We start from the raw sequence: 18,947 nt of genomic DNA on the forward strand, positions 1-18,947 counted from the left end.
TTTCTTATACTTTCTCTCTAGCATCTTAAAGTCAAACTGCTGGAGACAATTCTGTAGTTATGTGAATTTGAGTTTCGTGCTTTTGGAGATGAGTTGCTGAATTGGTAGTGTGAAGTGGAACATAGGAACAGGAATAGGCCATTCAGCCTCTTGAACCTGTTCTGCCATTGGCTGATCTGTACCGCAACCCAATTTACCTGCCTTTGTTCCACATCCATCATTACCAGCACGTAATAAAAATCTATCGATCCCAGTCTTGAAAATTTCAAGTGACTCAACATCCATATCCTTTTGGGATTGAGCTCCAGATGTCCATTACCTGTTGTGTGAAGAAGTACTTCCTGACATCATCCCGGTACAGTCTAGCTCTAATTTTAAGGTTATGCCCTCTTGTCCTGGACACTCCCACCAGAGGAAATAGGGTAGATAGAGAAACTATCAAATCCTTTAATCATCTTAAACACTTCAATTAGGAGCACCTGGTTGTGCTGTTTCAGAAAACTGATATGTTTTCAGTGGCCACTGCGGAGTATTGCTCCTGGGAACCTTGCTGTTCCTGGTGATGAAAGAAATATTGATCTAGTTCTGGGCATTGAAGCAGTCAGTGGTTGCATATTATAGCTGTGTTGCCGGGTAGCTTTTTAAAAAAAAATGTCCTTCTCTTGGCCTACAAGGTGTAAATTAATATTTCTACAGCTATGTTGCTTAACGATTTATGAATGTGTTTTTCAAACCTTAAGTGGAAAGGGTAATGGAGTTTACTTTTTTGTATGAAATGCCATTATTCTTGGCGCTGGATAACTGGTGGATTGGATATTTTTATATTCTTGCATGATTACCCAATATTTCAGCAAACATCAACAGGAATTTTCAAGAAGCTTCTTCAGCATGGTGGTTGGCATCAGTGTGTATTGCTGAACAGAAAAGAGAAATGCTGGTGTACAGTTCCATGGGTTTTAGTAAACCTGATACCTGACCTGAAAAGCTCATGTGTGAATAATAGCCAATGTAGTGTATTGGCAGATTGTTTGTTTAACTGTGGAGGGCATCATAGCTGCATGCTAATCCTATTCTCATGCAATTTTCGCCAGGAGTCACTAGTGGCAATCTGGAGTGGAAATTCTGGGACTTTTTTTTTCTCCTCCCTCCTCCCTTCCCTAGGGCAGAAGAATCTGCTGCAGCGGATGAGATTACTAGCTCAGCATAGACCAGGGATCCAGTCTGGTTCTTTTTTGGTCTTGGGCTCAGTACGACACATTTATTTGCTCATCTCCCAGGGGAGTTTTTTTTTACATTTGAGATCTTCCACTGGTTGATGCAAGTGGTAGTCCTTTCTATTGATGCCCCTTTCCTTGTTAAGTGGTGACTGCTTGGGTTTTCCACCACTTAACATTGCATTCCTTTGCTCTTACCTCAGCCTATCTGCTGCTGAAACTCTCATTCATGCCGTTGTTACCTACAGACTTAATCTAGAACTAGGGGGGGCATAATCTTAGAATAAGGGGCTGCTCTTTCAAAACTGAGATGAGGAGGAACTTCTTCACTCAGAGGGTAGTATGTCTGTTCAATTTGCTGCCCCTGGAAGCTACATCATTAAATAAATTTAAAACAGAAATAGACAGTTTCCTAGAAGTAAAGGGAATTAGGGGTTACGGGGAGCGGGCAGGAAATTGGACATGAAGCTGAGTTTGGATCGGTCAAGGCCCTGTGGGTGGCGGAGCGGGCCCAGGGGCTGAGTGGCCGGGTCCTGCTCCTACTTGTGTTCTTTAGATTTGAGGTTAGGATTAGATCAGCCATGATCTTATTAAATGGCGGAGCAGGCTCGAGGGGCCGATTGGCCTACTCCTGCTCCTATTTTTTATGTTCTTATTTTAGTGCTCTCCTGGCTAGCCTTCCATCCTCTAAATGTCAGTTCATTTAAAATTTATTGCATGTACCCAAGTTCTGCTCACCCATCACCCCATTCTTGCTGATTCAAAATTCTATCTTCCTCTTTAAATTCCCATCTCTGAAACTTCTTCCCCTCTGAGCTTTCCATTCCTGTAACTCTGGCTTTCTGTGCACTGGCCTCCTCTGCTTTGCTCTACCATTGGCTGTGCCTTCAGCCCCATGCTCTGGAATTCTCTAAATTCTGCCAAAGCGCCTCCTTGATCACCCTTTTTTAAAACCCACCTCTCCGACCAAGTCTTGGTCACCCTTCCTAATATCTCCTGCTTTGACCTGACAGCAATTTTGTTTGTTTTTTTTTGTTCTTTTTGATTACATCTCTGTGAAGCATGTTGAAGTTGCTATATAAATGCAAGTTGCAATTCTTCCCACTGATGTTTAAGTGCAATATCCATTTGGACTTTTAAGACCAAAATTGTACTTTCAGGTGACTACCCTGGTTAACACCAGCAACAGGGGACCATCTAACAAAAAGAAAGGTCGTTCTAAGAAAGCCCATGTTTTGGCTGCCTCTGTGGAACAGGCAACACAGAATTTCCTGGAGAAGGGTGAGAAAATCGCTCATGAGAGCCAATACCTGAAGGAAGAACTAACAGCAGCTGTAGAGGATGTGCGTAAACAAGGTAGGTGTAACAACTTCTGTAGAAAAAGATAGCACATGTGCTTGGGCATGTTTGTGTTATGTGAGGCCATGCAGGCAAGGTTGCAAATATGTCTAACACCATGTGCATTTTAATCTGCAAAATATGATTTTGGCCTCAGAAAACAAATCAATACTTTCACCCAACAGATATACAATATCTTCATGGGTGAGAGAGGGCATGCAGGAAAACAGTATATTGAATGGCCCAGCTGGTACATGGGGTGACTTGATTTAAGAAGTTCATTGTTAGGCCATCTTTATATATTTCTCCTTTTGCCTCTTGTAGCTCAGAACAAGGCCACGAATACATTTATAATGCTTTCCTAGTGGCAGTTGTGATTGTTTTTGTACTTGCCTTTTGCAGACTAAAAATTTTGTAACTTCCTTGTTAAATCAAAATTTCAATCTTTCTAAATGATGCAATGTAGATGGACAAGTGTTCTTAGTTGATTAAGACCCAGCTGTGATGCCAGCACAAGTTTTTAAGAACTGCACTGAATATCATGGATGCTTGCATGTGCTTGACATTCATAGCACTTGTTTACTGACATTGTGAGATTTTTGGAAGTGTGTTAAACCTGTTCTCTTGTTTCTGTTTCTCTTTGTTCCTCTTTTGGGGATGATATGGTGTTCATTAATGCACGATGATTGAATTACATTGTAATAGTGTGGAAGGCCATCAATAATCTGGCAAGCCTCTGGAGGAAATGTAGTTCAATTTTCTGGGCTGAAGTGCTGATTGGGAGATACCTAAGCCAGAAACTTCAAATGAATCAGTGGAGGTAATGAGTATTTGACCACTAATGTTCCTGACCAAAAATTGATACTGCTTATGCTTAAATCCTTTTCTTCTGTACCCATTGAAATATCCCTGAATAATCCTCACACCCCAACTTGAAAACCTCCAACATATCTTCTCTCCAACAAGAAAAGTTTCAGTTCTATGATTGTCCTTTTTTTTTCTCACCCCCTAATCTTTTTAGTAGCTCTTCTCTATGCCTTCTCTAACCAAACCACATCCTTCCTGTAGTGAGTGTTCCAGAGTTGCACACAATATTCTGTGTGCAGCCAACAATCTATACAGTGGCAGGATGATGAATTTGGCTTTACACTCTTTATACAACCCAACATCCTTTCATGCTTTCTTAACAGCAGTCAGATATTGTCTTGAGGGATTTGTTCACTGACTTCCCTCTCACCTCCCTCTCTTGTCTGTATTTTGTTGTTATTCCTATAATTCCTCTGTTTGTTTATTTCTATTCCTAAATGCATGATTTAACACTTAGCTATGTTAAATTGCATCTGTTAGCTGTTAACCCATTTCCCCACCTTTCTTTTTGTCTGTCTTTTCCCTTTCCCACCCCCGTAGCAAGTCGCCATCTTTCACCGTATTAATCGTGTCTGCACTATAGATGGCTGCCTTGATATCTCCCATGTGAAGGCGTAGGGTCGTTTTAAGTGTGCACACTCGGGTATTTATTGTCACATACAGATGTTATGCTGAATATTAAAACGGGTGCTCCATACAAGACAGTAATGATTAATTGTAAATTAATTACTGCATGTTTGAGAAATGATTCTTTAAATTAAAAAAAAATTAAAAATGTGATTGTATTCTTTCAAGATACTATGGCATTAGGTTGTTTTGGGGGGAAGGAGAAACAAATTAGCAGGAGGTTACTACCTACTTGCTTGAGATACCGTCTTAAATCCATCTCTGGCCAGCTTTGGTTCCCATTACGCTTGTCCGAACTAATGCTGGATTGAATGGTTCTTGATCAAGGGACGTGAAAGGGATATTTCAGTTTTCTTTCGGAATCGTTTGCTCAGACATTTAAAAACTGATGTCACTTGAGTGTAGGTCCTTTCTGGGGAGGGAAAATTGTAACATGTTTTTAATTTTTTTGTTCAGAGAAGGGGGAAGATTTCCCTTTTTAAATGTATGACCAAGATCATTTCCTTTGTGTGCATGTACAATGGCAGTTTAAATAGCCTGTTTTGTAAAAGCTGAATGTGTTTAACATTGGGTATTTTTGTTATGTAATAATCTGAATTAACATATTAAAGAATTTCTGTTCCCTTTTGCAATGAATTGTGGACTATGCCAAGGACTGCTGTGTTTGTATCCCGTAACACACATCTTGTGGTTAAGATGGTGTTGCTGACCTCCTCAAAAAAATTCTTATTGGTGCCAGTAGAGTTACTAAACACAAATAAGGTCTTACAAGATAATTAATATTTCTAAAATTAATACCATTCAAAGTTTGTTGCACAAGACAGTTTCTACGCACCTTTTAAACAAAAGTCCTTTTGTGCAAGATTCAAAGTATTAAATGTTCCAGAATAGGTAGCAATCAATCATAACTTAATCTGCTTCTTAAGTACTCTGAACCATTTCAGCAAACAGTGCTCTTCAAGGAGACTGCAATTTAACTTGCTGACCATTTCAACCCACTACTTATTGCGCCAATGATCTAGACATTGGCTTAAATGGTGATATATGAACCAAAGCTTTTCTACTTTTTGACTTTAAAAGATCTTTTCTTTAAAATTGCTTTGAAAATTGTAGGAGTACTAATTGCTTCATTGTGTTCACTGCTTTGAGTACAATATTATGGAAACTAAGTTGTAGTTCAGGGGGAGGGGGGGAAACAATTGAGTGAAACTAGGTAATTTAGTGAAAATAGTGCTTTACCAAATTATGACCAGCCGCCTTCCTTTCCTGATGGGGTATTACTACCATACTATTTGGCAACCATAAGCCAAGTGGAACGTTGAGTAAAATTGATTTGATTTCGAACTTAACATCAAAAATCATGCCATGCAAACTCCAGTGACCGCATAATCATCTAGCAAAATCAGAAGTTAATTGATGAAAGGGTAAAGAGCCATAATTTCTCTCATTTTGCCTTTATTTTTACTTGAGATCCTGGATGATTACCAGTACTGTACTGGGTAAGTAAGAATGAACAGATTGAGCCTTTCAAATCAGCTTCCTGATTTTTTTTTTTCCCTCCCAATATAGTGTTAGTGGTCTTGTGTTGCTGCTATTAGGTAATATCTATAGCTTAAATCACTTGCTACATTGCTTATTTTAAAACCCCTTGTCCTTCAACCTTCAAAAACAGGTGACCTAACTAAAAACAGTTGAGAATTCCATTGTTGTTGATGCATTTCACATATTGGAGGGTACCTTATGTTTGACCTGATGATCATCATTTGATGTGGTGGTTCCTACTGGTGGCAGCAATGTGTAATAAATCAAAATAGAGGATGGATCTTTGGCCCATCTTAGGTCACCCAGCCAGAAAGAGTCTACAGCCTTTCCATCCCACTGATGATCACACCATCCAAATAATGATTCCAGGGTTTTTGCCTCCACTAACCTACCGAGAAATTCATTGCATGTGTTGATCGTGTTGTTTTTTGTGAAGAATTTTCTTAACATCCATATTTGCTTTTTGCTAGTCTGAACCCTTGCTCCCTCATCCTCTTGTCACTAGAACACTTTCCCATGGTAGGAAGAATAGAAAAATAGAATTTTTTTAAATGGTGAGAAATTATTAAATGTTGGTGCTCAGAGATTTGGGTGTCCTCGTACAAGAAACGTACAAAGTTAGCATGCAGGTACAGCAAGCAATTAGGAAGGCAAATGGCATGTTGGCTTTTATTGCAAGGGGGTTGGAGTACAAGAGTAAGGTAGTTTTACTACAATTGCACAGGGCTTTGCTGAGACCTCACCCTGGAGTACTGTGTACAATTTTGGGCTCCTTATCTGAGGAAGGATGTACTTTCCTTAGGCAGTGCAACAAAGGTTCACTAGATTGATTCCTGGGATAAGAGGGTTGTCCTATGAGGAGAGATTGAGTAGAATGGGCCTATACTCGAGTTTAGAAGAATGAGAGGTGATCTCATTGAAACATATAAGATTCTGATGGGGCTTGACATGGTAGATGCTGAGATTGTTTCCCATGGCTGGAGAATCTAGAAGTAGGGGGCATAGTTGCAGGATAAGGGATCAGCCATTTAGGACTGAGATGAGAGAAAATTTCTTCACTCAGGGTTGTGAATCTTTGGAATTCTCTACCCCAGAGGGCTGTGGATGCTCAGTCATTGAATATATTCAAGGCTGAGATCGATAGGTTTTTGGACTTATGGGGATCGGGCAGGGAAGTGGAGTTGAGATCGAAGATCAACCATAATCTTGAATGGCAGAACAGGCTCGAGGGGCCTCCTATTTCTTATGTTCTTATACCTGTAGGAAGGTCACCGTCAACTCCTTTCAAGGCAGAAAAGTCCATATTTTTCTAGTCTTTCCCTGTAATTGAGTGCTCTGATGCTCTTGATTAGTCTCATGGCTGTTCTCTGCACTGCCTTGAGGCTTGAATATCTTCTTTGTGTGAACTGCACATAGTACTCGATGTAATCTTACCAAAGCCCTCCACAATTTAATCATGACTTACCCCATTTTGTGCTCCATTACTCCACTGGATTCACTCCACAGTTCAGAATTCTGTTTGCTTGGATTGTTGCTCTAGTGATTGGATGTGTTGAGGGCTGAGTCTAATAATAGCCCTAATCTCTTCCTGTTTCACCCATAATTACCTCCACTCCATTCATGGAATATTTCTGCTGTAAACCTTTTCCCATGTGTAATATTTTACACCTGTCAATACTAAATTTAATCTGTCACTGTTCCACCCACTTAAATCTTTTTGTGGCTCCAGGGCTGCCCCTTCAAATTCAACTTCTCCTTATTTGTGACTTCTGCAGCTAAGTCATTAATGTAAATTAGAAACAGTAGGGGTTCCGATAGGGCATTCCACTCCATCCTTGCAGTAGGCCCTTTCACATTGCAGGCGCAACCTTGGGAGAGCAGCCTAAAAATACCAGCCTCCAAATTAATTCTGCAGTTATGTCCTGGATCTTGCTTTGAACTGGCAGAAAAGTGGGGGTTGTGCACTTGCAGAGCAGTTGTGACATTGGCTACTGTGCATGCACAACGTAATTGTATCATGACATCAGCGGGGCAAGCTGAAATGTTGGTGCATGCTTTGTAGCTGTAGGTGCTGAAATCAAGGGGCAAAAGGGCCTTCCTGGCTACCAGTCCAACAAAATCTGGCAACTTTGTCTCATCTGGCTTAGTTTGTCTATACAAGCCAATGATCTTTTTTTGTCTCAAAGTTGGCCTATATGCACCTTCCATCCCTCTAGAAATATCTGATGCTAGCAAATAATCTCACTGAAAATATTAACCACTCCAGATCCCAAATAAAGCCAGTTAGAAAAGATGGCTACTTCCTTGTGTCTTTAATGGGTTTCAGTCCTGGATGAGCCTAAATATCCTCCAATTAAATATTGGGAACACCTGAAGCCATTGTCTTTGGTCCCTGCCACACTTTATTCTCCAGCCACCGCTTCCATCCCCCTTCCTGGCCACTGTCTCAGGCTAAACCAAACTGATACCAAAACTCTGCTGCCTGTATCCTAATTCATACCAAGTCCCATTCACCATCACCCCTGTGCTCACTGACTTATATTGACTACTGGTCCAGCAATGCCTCGTTTATAAAAAAAAAAAAAAAAATTCTCATCCTTGTGGTCAAATCCCGCCATGACCTCACTCCTCCCTATATCTGTAACCTCATCCAGCCCTATAACCCTCTGAGAACTCTGCCTTCCTCCAATTCTGGCCTCTTGTGCATCTCCCATTCTTTCGTCCCACCATTGGTGGCAAGCTTTCAGCCGTCTAAACCCTAAGCTCTGGAATTCCTTCCCTAAACCCCTCCACCTCTCTTAATTTGCCCCTTAAAAACTACCTCTTTGACCAAGCTTTTGGACACCTGTCTTAATGTCTCCTTGGACTCGGTGTCAATTTTTGTTTGATTATGCTTGAGGAGCCTTGGGATGTTTTACTATGTTAAAGGTACTATATAATGCAAGTTATCAGATGCCAGGATAAGCATCTAGGATGCCCAGAAAATTATTTTCCATTTAATTTAGAGCACCTTGGAGAGGATGCAGAGATGATTTATCAGAATGATACCAAGGATAAGGGACTTCAGTTATGTGAAGAGACTGGAGAAGCTGGAATTCTTCAGAGAAGATTCAGGGGAGATTTGATAGAAGTGCTCAAAATAATGGGCTTTTGATAAGAGTAAATAAGGAGAAACTGTTTCCTCTGGCAAGTGGGTTGGTAACCAGAGGTCATAGATTTAAAATAATTGGCAAAAGAACTAGAGGGGAAATTAGGAGAATTTTTTTTCACTGTGGGTTGTTAAGATCGGAACACACTACCTGAAATGGTGGTGGAATTAGATTCCATAGGAATTTTCAAAAGGCAATTGGACACGTACTTGAATAGGACTAATTTGCAGGGTTATGGGGAAAAAGCTGGGGTGTGAGACTGAATTGGACAGCTTTCAATGAGGCGGCACAGGCACGACTGGCTGAATGGCAGCCTCCTGCGCTGTAAGATTCTCTGATTCTAACTGGGATTCTTGAGTAATCCAGTGAGTTTTTTATTTTACTAGTCCAGAATATTGCTGCTTTTACCTTTTTTTAAAAAAGCATGTAGCCCAGTAGTGGGAAACTGTCTCATCCCTCCAAATACAGCTCAATACTCTGGCCTTGAGAGAGATTCAAGATTCTAGCATGAGAATGTGATAGAACTATAAAGATACAGCACAGAAGGGGGCCATTCGGCCCACCGTGTCCACGCCAGCTCAAAGAACAACCACGTACCCATTCTAATCCCACCTTCCAGCACCCGGTCCGTAGCCCTGCAGCTTACAGCACTTGAGGTGCAGATCCAGGTACTTTTTAAGAGTTGAGTCCCTGCCTCTACCACCAATTCGCGCAGCAAATTCCGTACACCCACCACCCTCTGGGTAAAAAAAGTTTTTCCTCATGTCGCCTCTAATCCTTCCGCCAATCAGCTTAAATCTATGTCCTCTAGCTCTTGAACTCTCCACTAGGGGAAACAGGTACTTCCTGTCTACTCTATCTAGGCCCCTCATAATTTTGTACACCTCAATCAAGTCTCCCCTCAGCCTCCTCTGCTCCAAGGAAAACAACTCCACCCTATCCAATCTCTCCTTGTAGCTGCAATTTTCAAGCCCTGGCAACATTCTTGTAAATCTTCTCTGCACACTCCAGAGCAATTACATCCTTCCTGTAATGTGGTGACCAGAACTGCGCACAATACTGCAGCTGTGGCCTTACCAGCGTTTTATACAGTTCCATCATTACATCCCTGCTTTTGTATTCTATACCTTGGCTAATAATGGAGAGCATTCCGTATACCTTCTTCACAACCTTATCTACCTGTACTGCTACCTTCAGGGACCTGTGCACATGCACTCCAAGGTATCTCACTTCCTCTACCCCTCTCAATATATTCCCGTTTACTGCGTATTCCCTTTTTACCATTTGACCTCCCTAAGTGCATTGCCTCACACTTTTCCGGGTTGAACTCCATTTGCCACTTTTCCACCCACTCCACCAACCCATTGATACCTTCTTGGATTCTACAGCTATCCTCTTCACTATCAACTACACGGCCAATTTTTGTGTTGTCTGCAAATTTGCCAATCATGCCCCCTACATTCAAGTCCAAATCATTTAATATATACCACAAACAGCAAGGGATCCAACACTGAGCCTTGTGGCACAGCAATGGAAACGGATTTCCATTTGCAAAGACATCCATTGACTTTTACCCTTTGTTTCCTGTTACTGAACCAATTTTGGATCCAATTTGCCACATTCCCTTGTATCCCATGGGCTTTTACCTTTCTGATCCGTCTTCCATGTGGGACCTTGTCAAATGCCTTACTAAAATCCATGTAGACAACATCCACTGCACTACCCTCATCAATCCTCCTTGTCACTTCCTCAAAGAATTCAATCAGATTTGTAAGGCATGACCTTCACTGATTAAACCATGCCTTTCCAAGTGACAGTTTATCCTATCTCTCCGTATTGATTCTAATAGTTTGCCCACCACCGAGGTAAGACTGACCGGCCTATAATTGTTTGGCCTTTCCCTCGTACCTTTTTAAAACAATGGTACTACGTTTGCAGTCTTCCAGTCCTCCGGTACCTCCCCTGTATCTAGTGAGGATTGGAAAATTATCCTCAGAGCATCCGCTATTTCCTCCCTGGCTTCCTTCAATAGCCTAGGAAACAATCCATCCGGCCCTGGTGACTTACCAACTTTCAAGGATTCCAGTCCCTCTAGTACTTATTTTTATGTTTACCTTATCCAATATTTCACACCTCTTCTCTTTAACTACTACGTCAAGATCATCCCTTTCCTTTATGAATACGGAGACAAATTCATTTAAAACCCTACCCACATCCTCTGCTTCTACACACAAGTTACCCTTATCATCCCTAATATGTCCCACCTTTTCCGTTTAGCTATCCTCTTGTTCTTAATGTACTGATAAAACATCTGTGTTTTCTTTGATCTTATTAGCTAATATGTTTTCATGCCCTCTCTTTGCTCTCCTTATTTCCTTTTTTACGTCATCCCTGTACTTTCTATACTCTAGACCTTCTGCAGTATTTAGTTTTCTGTGACAGTCATTAGCTTTCTTTCTCTGCTTTATCTTGCCCCGTATACTTCTAGACAACCAGGGGGCTCTAAATTTGGCAGTGCCACCCTTCTTTGAGGGGACATGTCTGCATTGTACCTGTTGAATTTCACTTTTTAGTGCCTCTCACTGGCTTGCCACTGATTTTGCCTCAAGTAGTTGTGTGCAGTCCACTTCTGCCAAATCACCTCTTAGTTCTGTAAAATTTACCTTCCCCCAATTTAAAACGTTTACTCCTGATTTAACTCTGTCCTTTTCCATAATATTGCTAAAACTAACTGAATTGTGGTCACTATCCCCAATATGGTTACCCACTGTCACTTCACCCACTTGCCCATCTTAATTTCCCAGGACTAAATCTAGAGTTACATTCCCTGTTGGGCTTGTCATGTACTGGCTAAAGTTTTCCTGGACACCGATCAAGAATTTTGCGCCTTATGTGCCCCTCAAACTGTGAATCCCAGTTGATAGGGTAGTTGAAGTCCCCTACTATTATTGCCCTCTTATTTTTGCATTCAGAAATTTGCCTAGATATTTGTTCTTCTATCTCCCTTTTGCTATTCGGGGGTTTATAGTACACTCCCGAGTAGTGTGACTGCCCCTTTTTTATTTCTTAGCTCAACCTTAATCTAATTAGTGCAGGGGGAATGAATGCATCTTTTCAAGGAATAATATTTTCTGAGTAGGATGGTTTAGTTGGTTAGACACTGGTCTTTCATCTTTGGAACATGCGTTTAAATTCATCCTAGGCTGATGGAAGGAACACTTGCGTGAATTAAGACAGTCTTAATCCAGTTCATAGTGGGCAAGGACCTGCAGGACAGAACCAATGCCAATTTGGATTTGGTAGTCTCATTGAGGCCATGGGATAATTGATATGGGAAATAAAGCTGTTGGACTATAACTGGGTGTTGTGCGTCTCCTTACACTGGTGCAGTAGGGGATGCTCTTTGGGGCTGAGACATGTTAGGTGGAGGAGAGGGAACCTCACTGCATCTGTCTGCTGTTTTGTGATCTGGGAATGCTTGATTCTGACATTGGGTGCCTGAAATGGAAAAACTCATTCCCCAGCATTAATGGCCTTCATCTTGAGCACAAAAATGTATACATTTACAGTGTGTTCTATAATTCTGGTAAACACAAAACTTGTAAACTTTGCAAAAATGTATCTCTGGAAATGATAAACAATTGTGTATACCATCTGAAGTTGCAAAATTAGTGTAATAGTTCTAATTTTGCAGAATTATTTGAGCATATTTCTTTGCATGTGGTTCTTTTACACCGATTCTCTTGCCCTAAAAGATCTTGGAATGTGACCATATCTTGTGGATAGGGATTTCTGGTTAAGATTTTGAAGGCTTTAGGAATTATTAAAAAAAATATTTGAACATTTTTGATACATTGTAGAACAGATGAAATAGGATGCTCTTGTGTGGGTCAATTTGTAATGCAGCTCTAATGAGTGGATGTGAATCTTGTCTTCAGTTTCATGTTTGACGTTGATGTGTATTGGTTTTGTTGCGCGGAATATCTTTACTCCACTTGGAGTCTACCAGCTGTTGTGTAATGTCCAAAAGATGTTTTGTGGTAGCTGAATTTGCTATTGGAAACACATTAACCAATCCCGTTTTCTTAAAAACAAAAAAAAAATGCACATATTGCAGCTGCTTCACTATTATTTCTACCGTAACGTAGACCTGTGTCAAATCAAATTATACACTGTCTGCGACTGTTTATGCACAGAAATGCAGACTAAAACCTGGGCTTTCATTGGGCAAAGCAAGATACAGTTCTTAATGCCATGGTCTCTATTGAAATCTGCTCATTTTAAACAAATATAAAGGATATGGGGGGAGGGGAAATCCAAGCCTACTCCATCCAGTGCCTATCTGTGACATGCACCCTAGCAACACTCTTGGGAAAGGCAAAAAAAAACTGTGGCCAATTCAGGAATACTGCTGGGGAAATTCTTCAGATTCCCTTCTGCAATCCAGCAAGCTCCAGGAACCCATAATTGCTCATAACTTATTTCCATTAACTAGCGACTTGTCTCTTATGGCTAGAAATCTCATCTCTCAGGAACTTGTCAAACTCCCTTTTTAAAGGACTGTAGAAACTCCATATGCACCTGGTTCTTGGGTTGTATAATATGGGCCTAGAAACCGTGCCGTTATAGAGCCCTGGCTCATAGGAGCAAGATTTGTAGTTTACAAGCTTTTTTGTAACTATTAAGGTCTAAACATTTCACATGGTGCTAGCCAGACTTGGAGTACTTTTTTCTGAGTGAGGGTTATAGAATGAGACAAATATGGACTGAAATTTTGACTTGAAAAATGTGGCAAACTAATTTTGGGGTGGGGGTGGGGCAGTGCTTCACAGAATTTGATGTAGCAGATTGTACATTTTGGTACCATTTTAAACAGGTTCATGGTTAAGGATTTCTCCATTTATATTTAACAAAAAAAGCAGTTTCCATAAAGAAACAGTCTCATGTAAACAAACATGTTCATGTCCTGAGTGGGGTAACATGCCACAGGACTAGAAATTCCCATTTTAGCATGCTAGAGACCATGTGGGATGTCTACTATCATAGAATCTTACAGCATGGAAGGAGGCCATTCAGCCTATCGTGCCTGTACTGGCTCTTTGAAAGTGCTATCCATTTAGTCCCACTCCTCTGCTTATTCCCCATAGCCCTGCAATTTTTTTTCTTTTCAAGTATGTATCTAATTTCAATTTATAGGCATTCATTTCTTAATTTAGAATCTAGTGATATTTATGAAAGACCAGCGAAGGCAAAAAGCCCCTTATTTATTTAAGATTAAACACACATCACCCCAATCTTAATAATCAGAAATACTATTGCTATGCTAGCCTTTATTAAGTAATTTGCCATTATAACATGATATAACACTCATATCCTTAAAACAGCAAATCCGCAGACTAAAGCTTAAGCAATACCACAGGACATTTGGTAAAAAGAATAACTTGCAGAACATAAATATATGGAACAAAAAATTACCACCCAGCTCCCCTTGATGGCCTGATTGGTAAAGGCACTACCTGATGTAGAGCAAGCCTGGCCAGTGCCCTCTGGTACATTCCCAACTGGCCATTCTTCATACATGAGTATCAGCAGGGTGTTTAAGCACCCTGCTATCACAGCTGAGTCCAATCCTGCTCATTTGGCACTTTCCAGCAAGAGTTGCTGTGTAGTTACCAGGAGTCACTGATTTTTTTTTCTCTTCCCCTGCTCAGGGATGCTCAAATCAATTGTATATTTAATATTAGCTGGGGTAGTTCTTTGAAATAAAGACTGCATTTATACAATACCTTACCATGTCTATACCCCTGTATACTCCTCGTGCCTGTGTACACACACTCCAGATTCTTGTGTACACTCCCTGTATACTCTCCTCCCTTACCCATGTATACTGTTCTCTTGAACCATGTACACCAGTACTATACCTGATACATTCTCCCTATTTCCATGAATACTCCCCCATACCAGAGTTCACTACCTTATAATCCATGAACGTTATGTCCTCTATACTGTGTATGGTCCCCTATACCTGTGTACATATTCCATACTTGTGTACACTCCTCCATATCGTTTGTACACTCCCCTATACCTTGAGGGTATAGGGGAGTGTACAAAGGATACTAAGTGTACCCTTAGTATGAGACTCACTCATACTAAGGGTACACTTTTTTTCCTCCCCAATATGCCCTGTACCTGCTCCCTAGCTGGTGTATACTACCCACATCCAGCCTAAGTTTTCCTGTCCAATCTGAAAGATGGTAAACATTAGTAGACTTGCATTCAGGCTTAAACTAATATTTATTTACAAGCACGATCTTACCAGAAGCAGAGAAACACAAGAAATTAGTGGTATAATGCTTGACTTGTGTGATGGATTAATTGTATCGAAACAAATAAAAGCCTGAAATCTTTTCAGTAACTTTTTTCTCTGCATCTTTGCCACATTACGTAGATCACTCGATAGAACCTCACTTAGCCAACTGGTTTTTGATTGTATTGTTAAGGGAAGAATACTGGCTAGGATACAGGGAGAATTCTCTCCTTCAAACAGTGCCAAAGAGTTGTTTACATTCACCTCAGTCAGTAAACTAGGCCTAGATTTAATGTCTTATCCAGAAGGAAGGCATCTCTGATGCAGTAAAAAAGATTGCTGCATGATTAATAAATACATTAAAATAGTTGTCCAAAACCAGAGGCAGAAATGGGTAAGGGACTATCTTGCTGCTAAATTGAGTGAGCCTTATTGCAGATTATGTTGCAATAAGTGCTACTGTGTACTATTAACTGATACTGTAGTGGGAAGTGGGTGGGGATGTCTTATGTTTTCCATAAAAAGAAAAGTAAGGCCTTGTGGAATTTACAGCTGAGTCATTTCCTTGCTATGGAATTAGACTGACAAGAGTAGCCTTTCACTCTGTTGTTTTTGTTTCTAATTGGCTTTTAAGTCTCAGCTGAAGAAAATATTTTGCCACCATAACGAGAAGTTTCTTTGCTTTCATTGTGTCATGTCTATTCTTCGGGATCTGCTTCACTGAATAACCAACTTTCTCATTTTAAAAAAACAAGTCAAGGAAGCCTAATGATTTTTAATTGTATGCACTCTATGCAAAGGTGTATTTTAATTATCATGGTAGCTTGTCGTATTATTGGCAAGGTCACCAGTTTGCAGTTTTCACAGAAAAATGAATGGAAAGCAACCTTCAAAATATAGCTTAGCCTTGGAATGGCATGTAATGAAAATGGAATTTGAATTCTATAAAATAGCACCCTAGTTATTTGTCTTGCTTCTAGTCTGTGTTGCAGCCTTTCATTTCAAACATTTGTATTCTTGTATGCTATTTTTAACCTCCCCTCTCTTTCTTTCTCCCTCCCCCCCCCCCCCCCCATAACTTAGGAGCACTTAAATGAATTGATACTTAAGCTGCAGCAAGTATTTGTGCTTAGAACTGGGTTTCTTTTGCGAATCAATATATAAAAAAGTCTGTCTACCTGGTTCTGTGAAATCAGATTAAATTATGACTGAAGCAGGGGTTTGATTCTATTTTCTAGTTTAAATTACTTCATGTATATGAAGATGAAATCTTGGAGCATGATTTCTTTCAAAGTTGTATGGTCTAATTTATCTAGGTTCCAGGAGTATTCATAGCTCCTTTTTCAAAGATGATTATAATGGAAAATGAAAAAAAAATCATAATTTTGAACAGTAGTTGGGGGAGAAAGAGAGAAAAATCCTCCCACTTTTTCCGGGGCAGGCAGTGGGGAGAGGAGAAGGGACCCAATAACACATCCTTGACACAATTACAATTTGGCAAATAGAAAAGGTGAACTATTTTGCACTGCTGACTTTACCACAAGGAATAGTTGAGGCGGATAGTGTAGATGCATTTAAGGGGAAGCTAGATAAGCACGAGGATAGGAGGAGGCTCGTGTGGAGCACAAACGCTGGTCTAGACCAGTTGGGCCACATGGCCTGTTTCTGTGCTGTCGCCTCTATGTAATTCGACTCTGCACTTTTATGGACTTTCTGACCACTTTGATTACTCAGCAATCTTCATTTGAAAAATGTGCTCATATTCCAAGTTAGTACAGTTTTGTTTGGTGTATGTCATGGGTTGTATAGAGTTGAGGTAGAAATTGCATTTTATGAAGGGAGAATGCCTGTTTTGCTCCAACATGTGAAGAGAACTCTATTCTCTACAAGCACATGTTTCAGAGCTTTGTATTCCCTTGATGCTAGCAGTATCTAGGAGCTGTTGCATTGTATGGAGGTGAGACATTTGGCAAGACCCTGGACCTAAGGATTAGCAGGGTGGAGTGTGAAGACTAGGAAGGAGCACAAGTGGGAAGGGCATGACCTACTGGCAAAAAGGCTGGAGGTGCATTGAGAGGAGTTGAAACCCTTTATACATGCTGGAGCAGGCAGGTCTGCAGTAAGCTGTCTGTGGGAGGGAGCTTTGGTGTGGGGAGTGCCAGTACAGCAGCTCGGCACTAAGACTCAGAGCAGGAGGGAGGCCTGGCATTAGGGACTGGTTCCTGGTAGCCAGATGATTACTACAGACCACTGAGTTATTTAGAGGGGTGTCTTTGTGTATTATACTTAATTATATTTGATTTCCATTGAGTCCTGCCAGCTCCAGCTGTTTTATAGAATGGCACCTGCCAGTCAACAGTCTTCTGTTGCCTCTTCCCATGCTCTCCCGCAGTCCCAAAATGTGTCATTCTTCCCCTTGCACCCCAGCTCCCAACTCATCATAACCCTAGCCCAGACTCTTTCCCCCCCCCCCCCCCCCCCCCCCCACATTGAGAAAATCCTAAGAGCTATGTTCCTGGCTGTGACCCTGAACCAGCATTGAACACTTATTGTGCATTTGTTAGTGGTGTAAGTGTTTCAACAACTTTAAAACTGGTCATGGCTTAGAATGTAGCTTTTTTGATTTCCTGAATTATGGGCAATAGCCAAAAGAACATTGTAGTATAATTGTACTCTTAGATTTTAAGAGACTTCTCAGCTTGTTGCTAGATATTCCCTTGTGTAAAACTTCTTTGGGGAGGGGGGAGAAAAGAAAGGAGCATTTATCCTGCTTCACCATCTCTTCAATTCTCTCCTCATCCTCCTCTGTGCCAGTCCTGTACCATCCCATGCTCACTCCTACCGTCAGTTCCTGACTGACCCAACTAGCTTTACGTTCTTCAAAAATAAATGTTTTAAACTGATTGTAGAAGTAGTGCTTTTCTCAGTAACATTCCAAGACCCCCATTCCCAGGATCCACTTACCAGTATTCCTTACCAGTTTTCCCACATGCAACACCCCCTACTCCCTAACTGGCACCTCACTGCCTCCTTTTTCACCACTGACACACTCCCAACATACTACACTGAGATCCTAGAACTTACCTTGCCAATCTCCCATACCCCTTCGATCATCCTGTGCCCTGCGTCCACCCCCACTGACCAGTCTCCCACCACTACCAAACTACATCACACCCCCACCCTTTCAGTACCTGCATACTGTCCTATGCACTGGCTCCCTGGCACATCTTCCTATGACTCTTGTTCTGGATTTTTTTTTAAAATGCAATTCTGTACATAACAAACACAAGGCCACTGATTTATAGTATGGACATAACCATGTAATTTGAACCCAAAAATATTGCTCGCACTCCTATAATACCCTACATAATTAAATACAATTTAACTAAATTATCATCTTGCATTTCCTGTAAGTGTAATAATTCCTGTCATATCTGTCTGCCACACTTAAACTTGCTAGTTATACAAATTTCTTAAACTTAGATCTAGCTTATTCTTTTAACATCACTCACTCCAGGTCTGGGCTTCCCAGCTGCTGATTGTGTGTGTCTCCAATCCTTGGGTGGCACTGAGACTTTGGAACATTGAGTCTCTGACCTGACTCAAGCTGCCTCAGCCCACTACCTGGCTGCCCTTTTGCAATATTCCTGGTTAGCTCTGTCCCTGCCCATGGCTTTTTCCTGGTGCTGCCACTGCCAAATTTTGGATGAGCCATTAAACCTGTCTGCCCTCAGGTGGATGTAGAAAACCCCGTGGCACTTTTTGAAGAAGGGCAGGGGAGTTCTTGCTATATTCTGGTCAATATTTAGCTCTCAACCAATATCACTAAAATCAGATTATCTGGTCATTATCTTATTGCTGTTTGTGGAACCTTGCTGTGCACAAATTGGCTGCCATGTTTCC

General features: G+C 40.9%; 1 protein-coding gene across 3 annotated transcripts in view; it reads left to right on the forward strand.

Annotated features, from left to right (window-relative positions):
- The window catches only part of ctnna1 (catenin (cadherin-associated protein), alpha 1), a 146,710-nt gene that overhangs the window by 18,864 nt on the left and 108,899 nt on the right, over positions 1-18,947 (forward strand). For all 3 annotated transcript variants that reach the window (XM_067996449.1, XM_067996448.1, XM_067996447.1), the window contains exon 3: positions 2,375-2,570. In XM_067996449.1, the coding sequence (XP_067852550.1) occupies positions 2,375-2,570 (196 nt within the window). The remainder of the gene's footprint in view (positions 1-2,374; positions 2,571-18,947) is intronic.

Source organism: Heptranchias perlo, chromosome 14 (genome assembly GCF_035084215.1).
Source record: "Heptranchias perlo isolate sHepPer1 chromosome 14, sHepPer1.hap1, whole genome shotgun sequence".
NCBI classification, from domain to species: Eukaryota; Metazoa; Chordata; class Chondrichthyes; order Hexanchiformes; family Hexanchidae; genus Heptranchias; species Heptranchias perlo.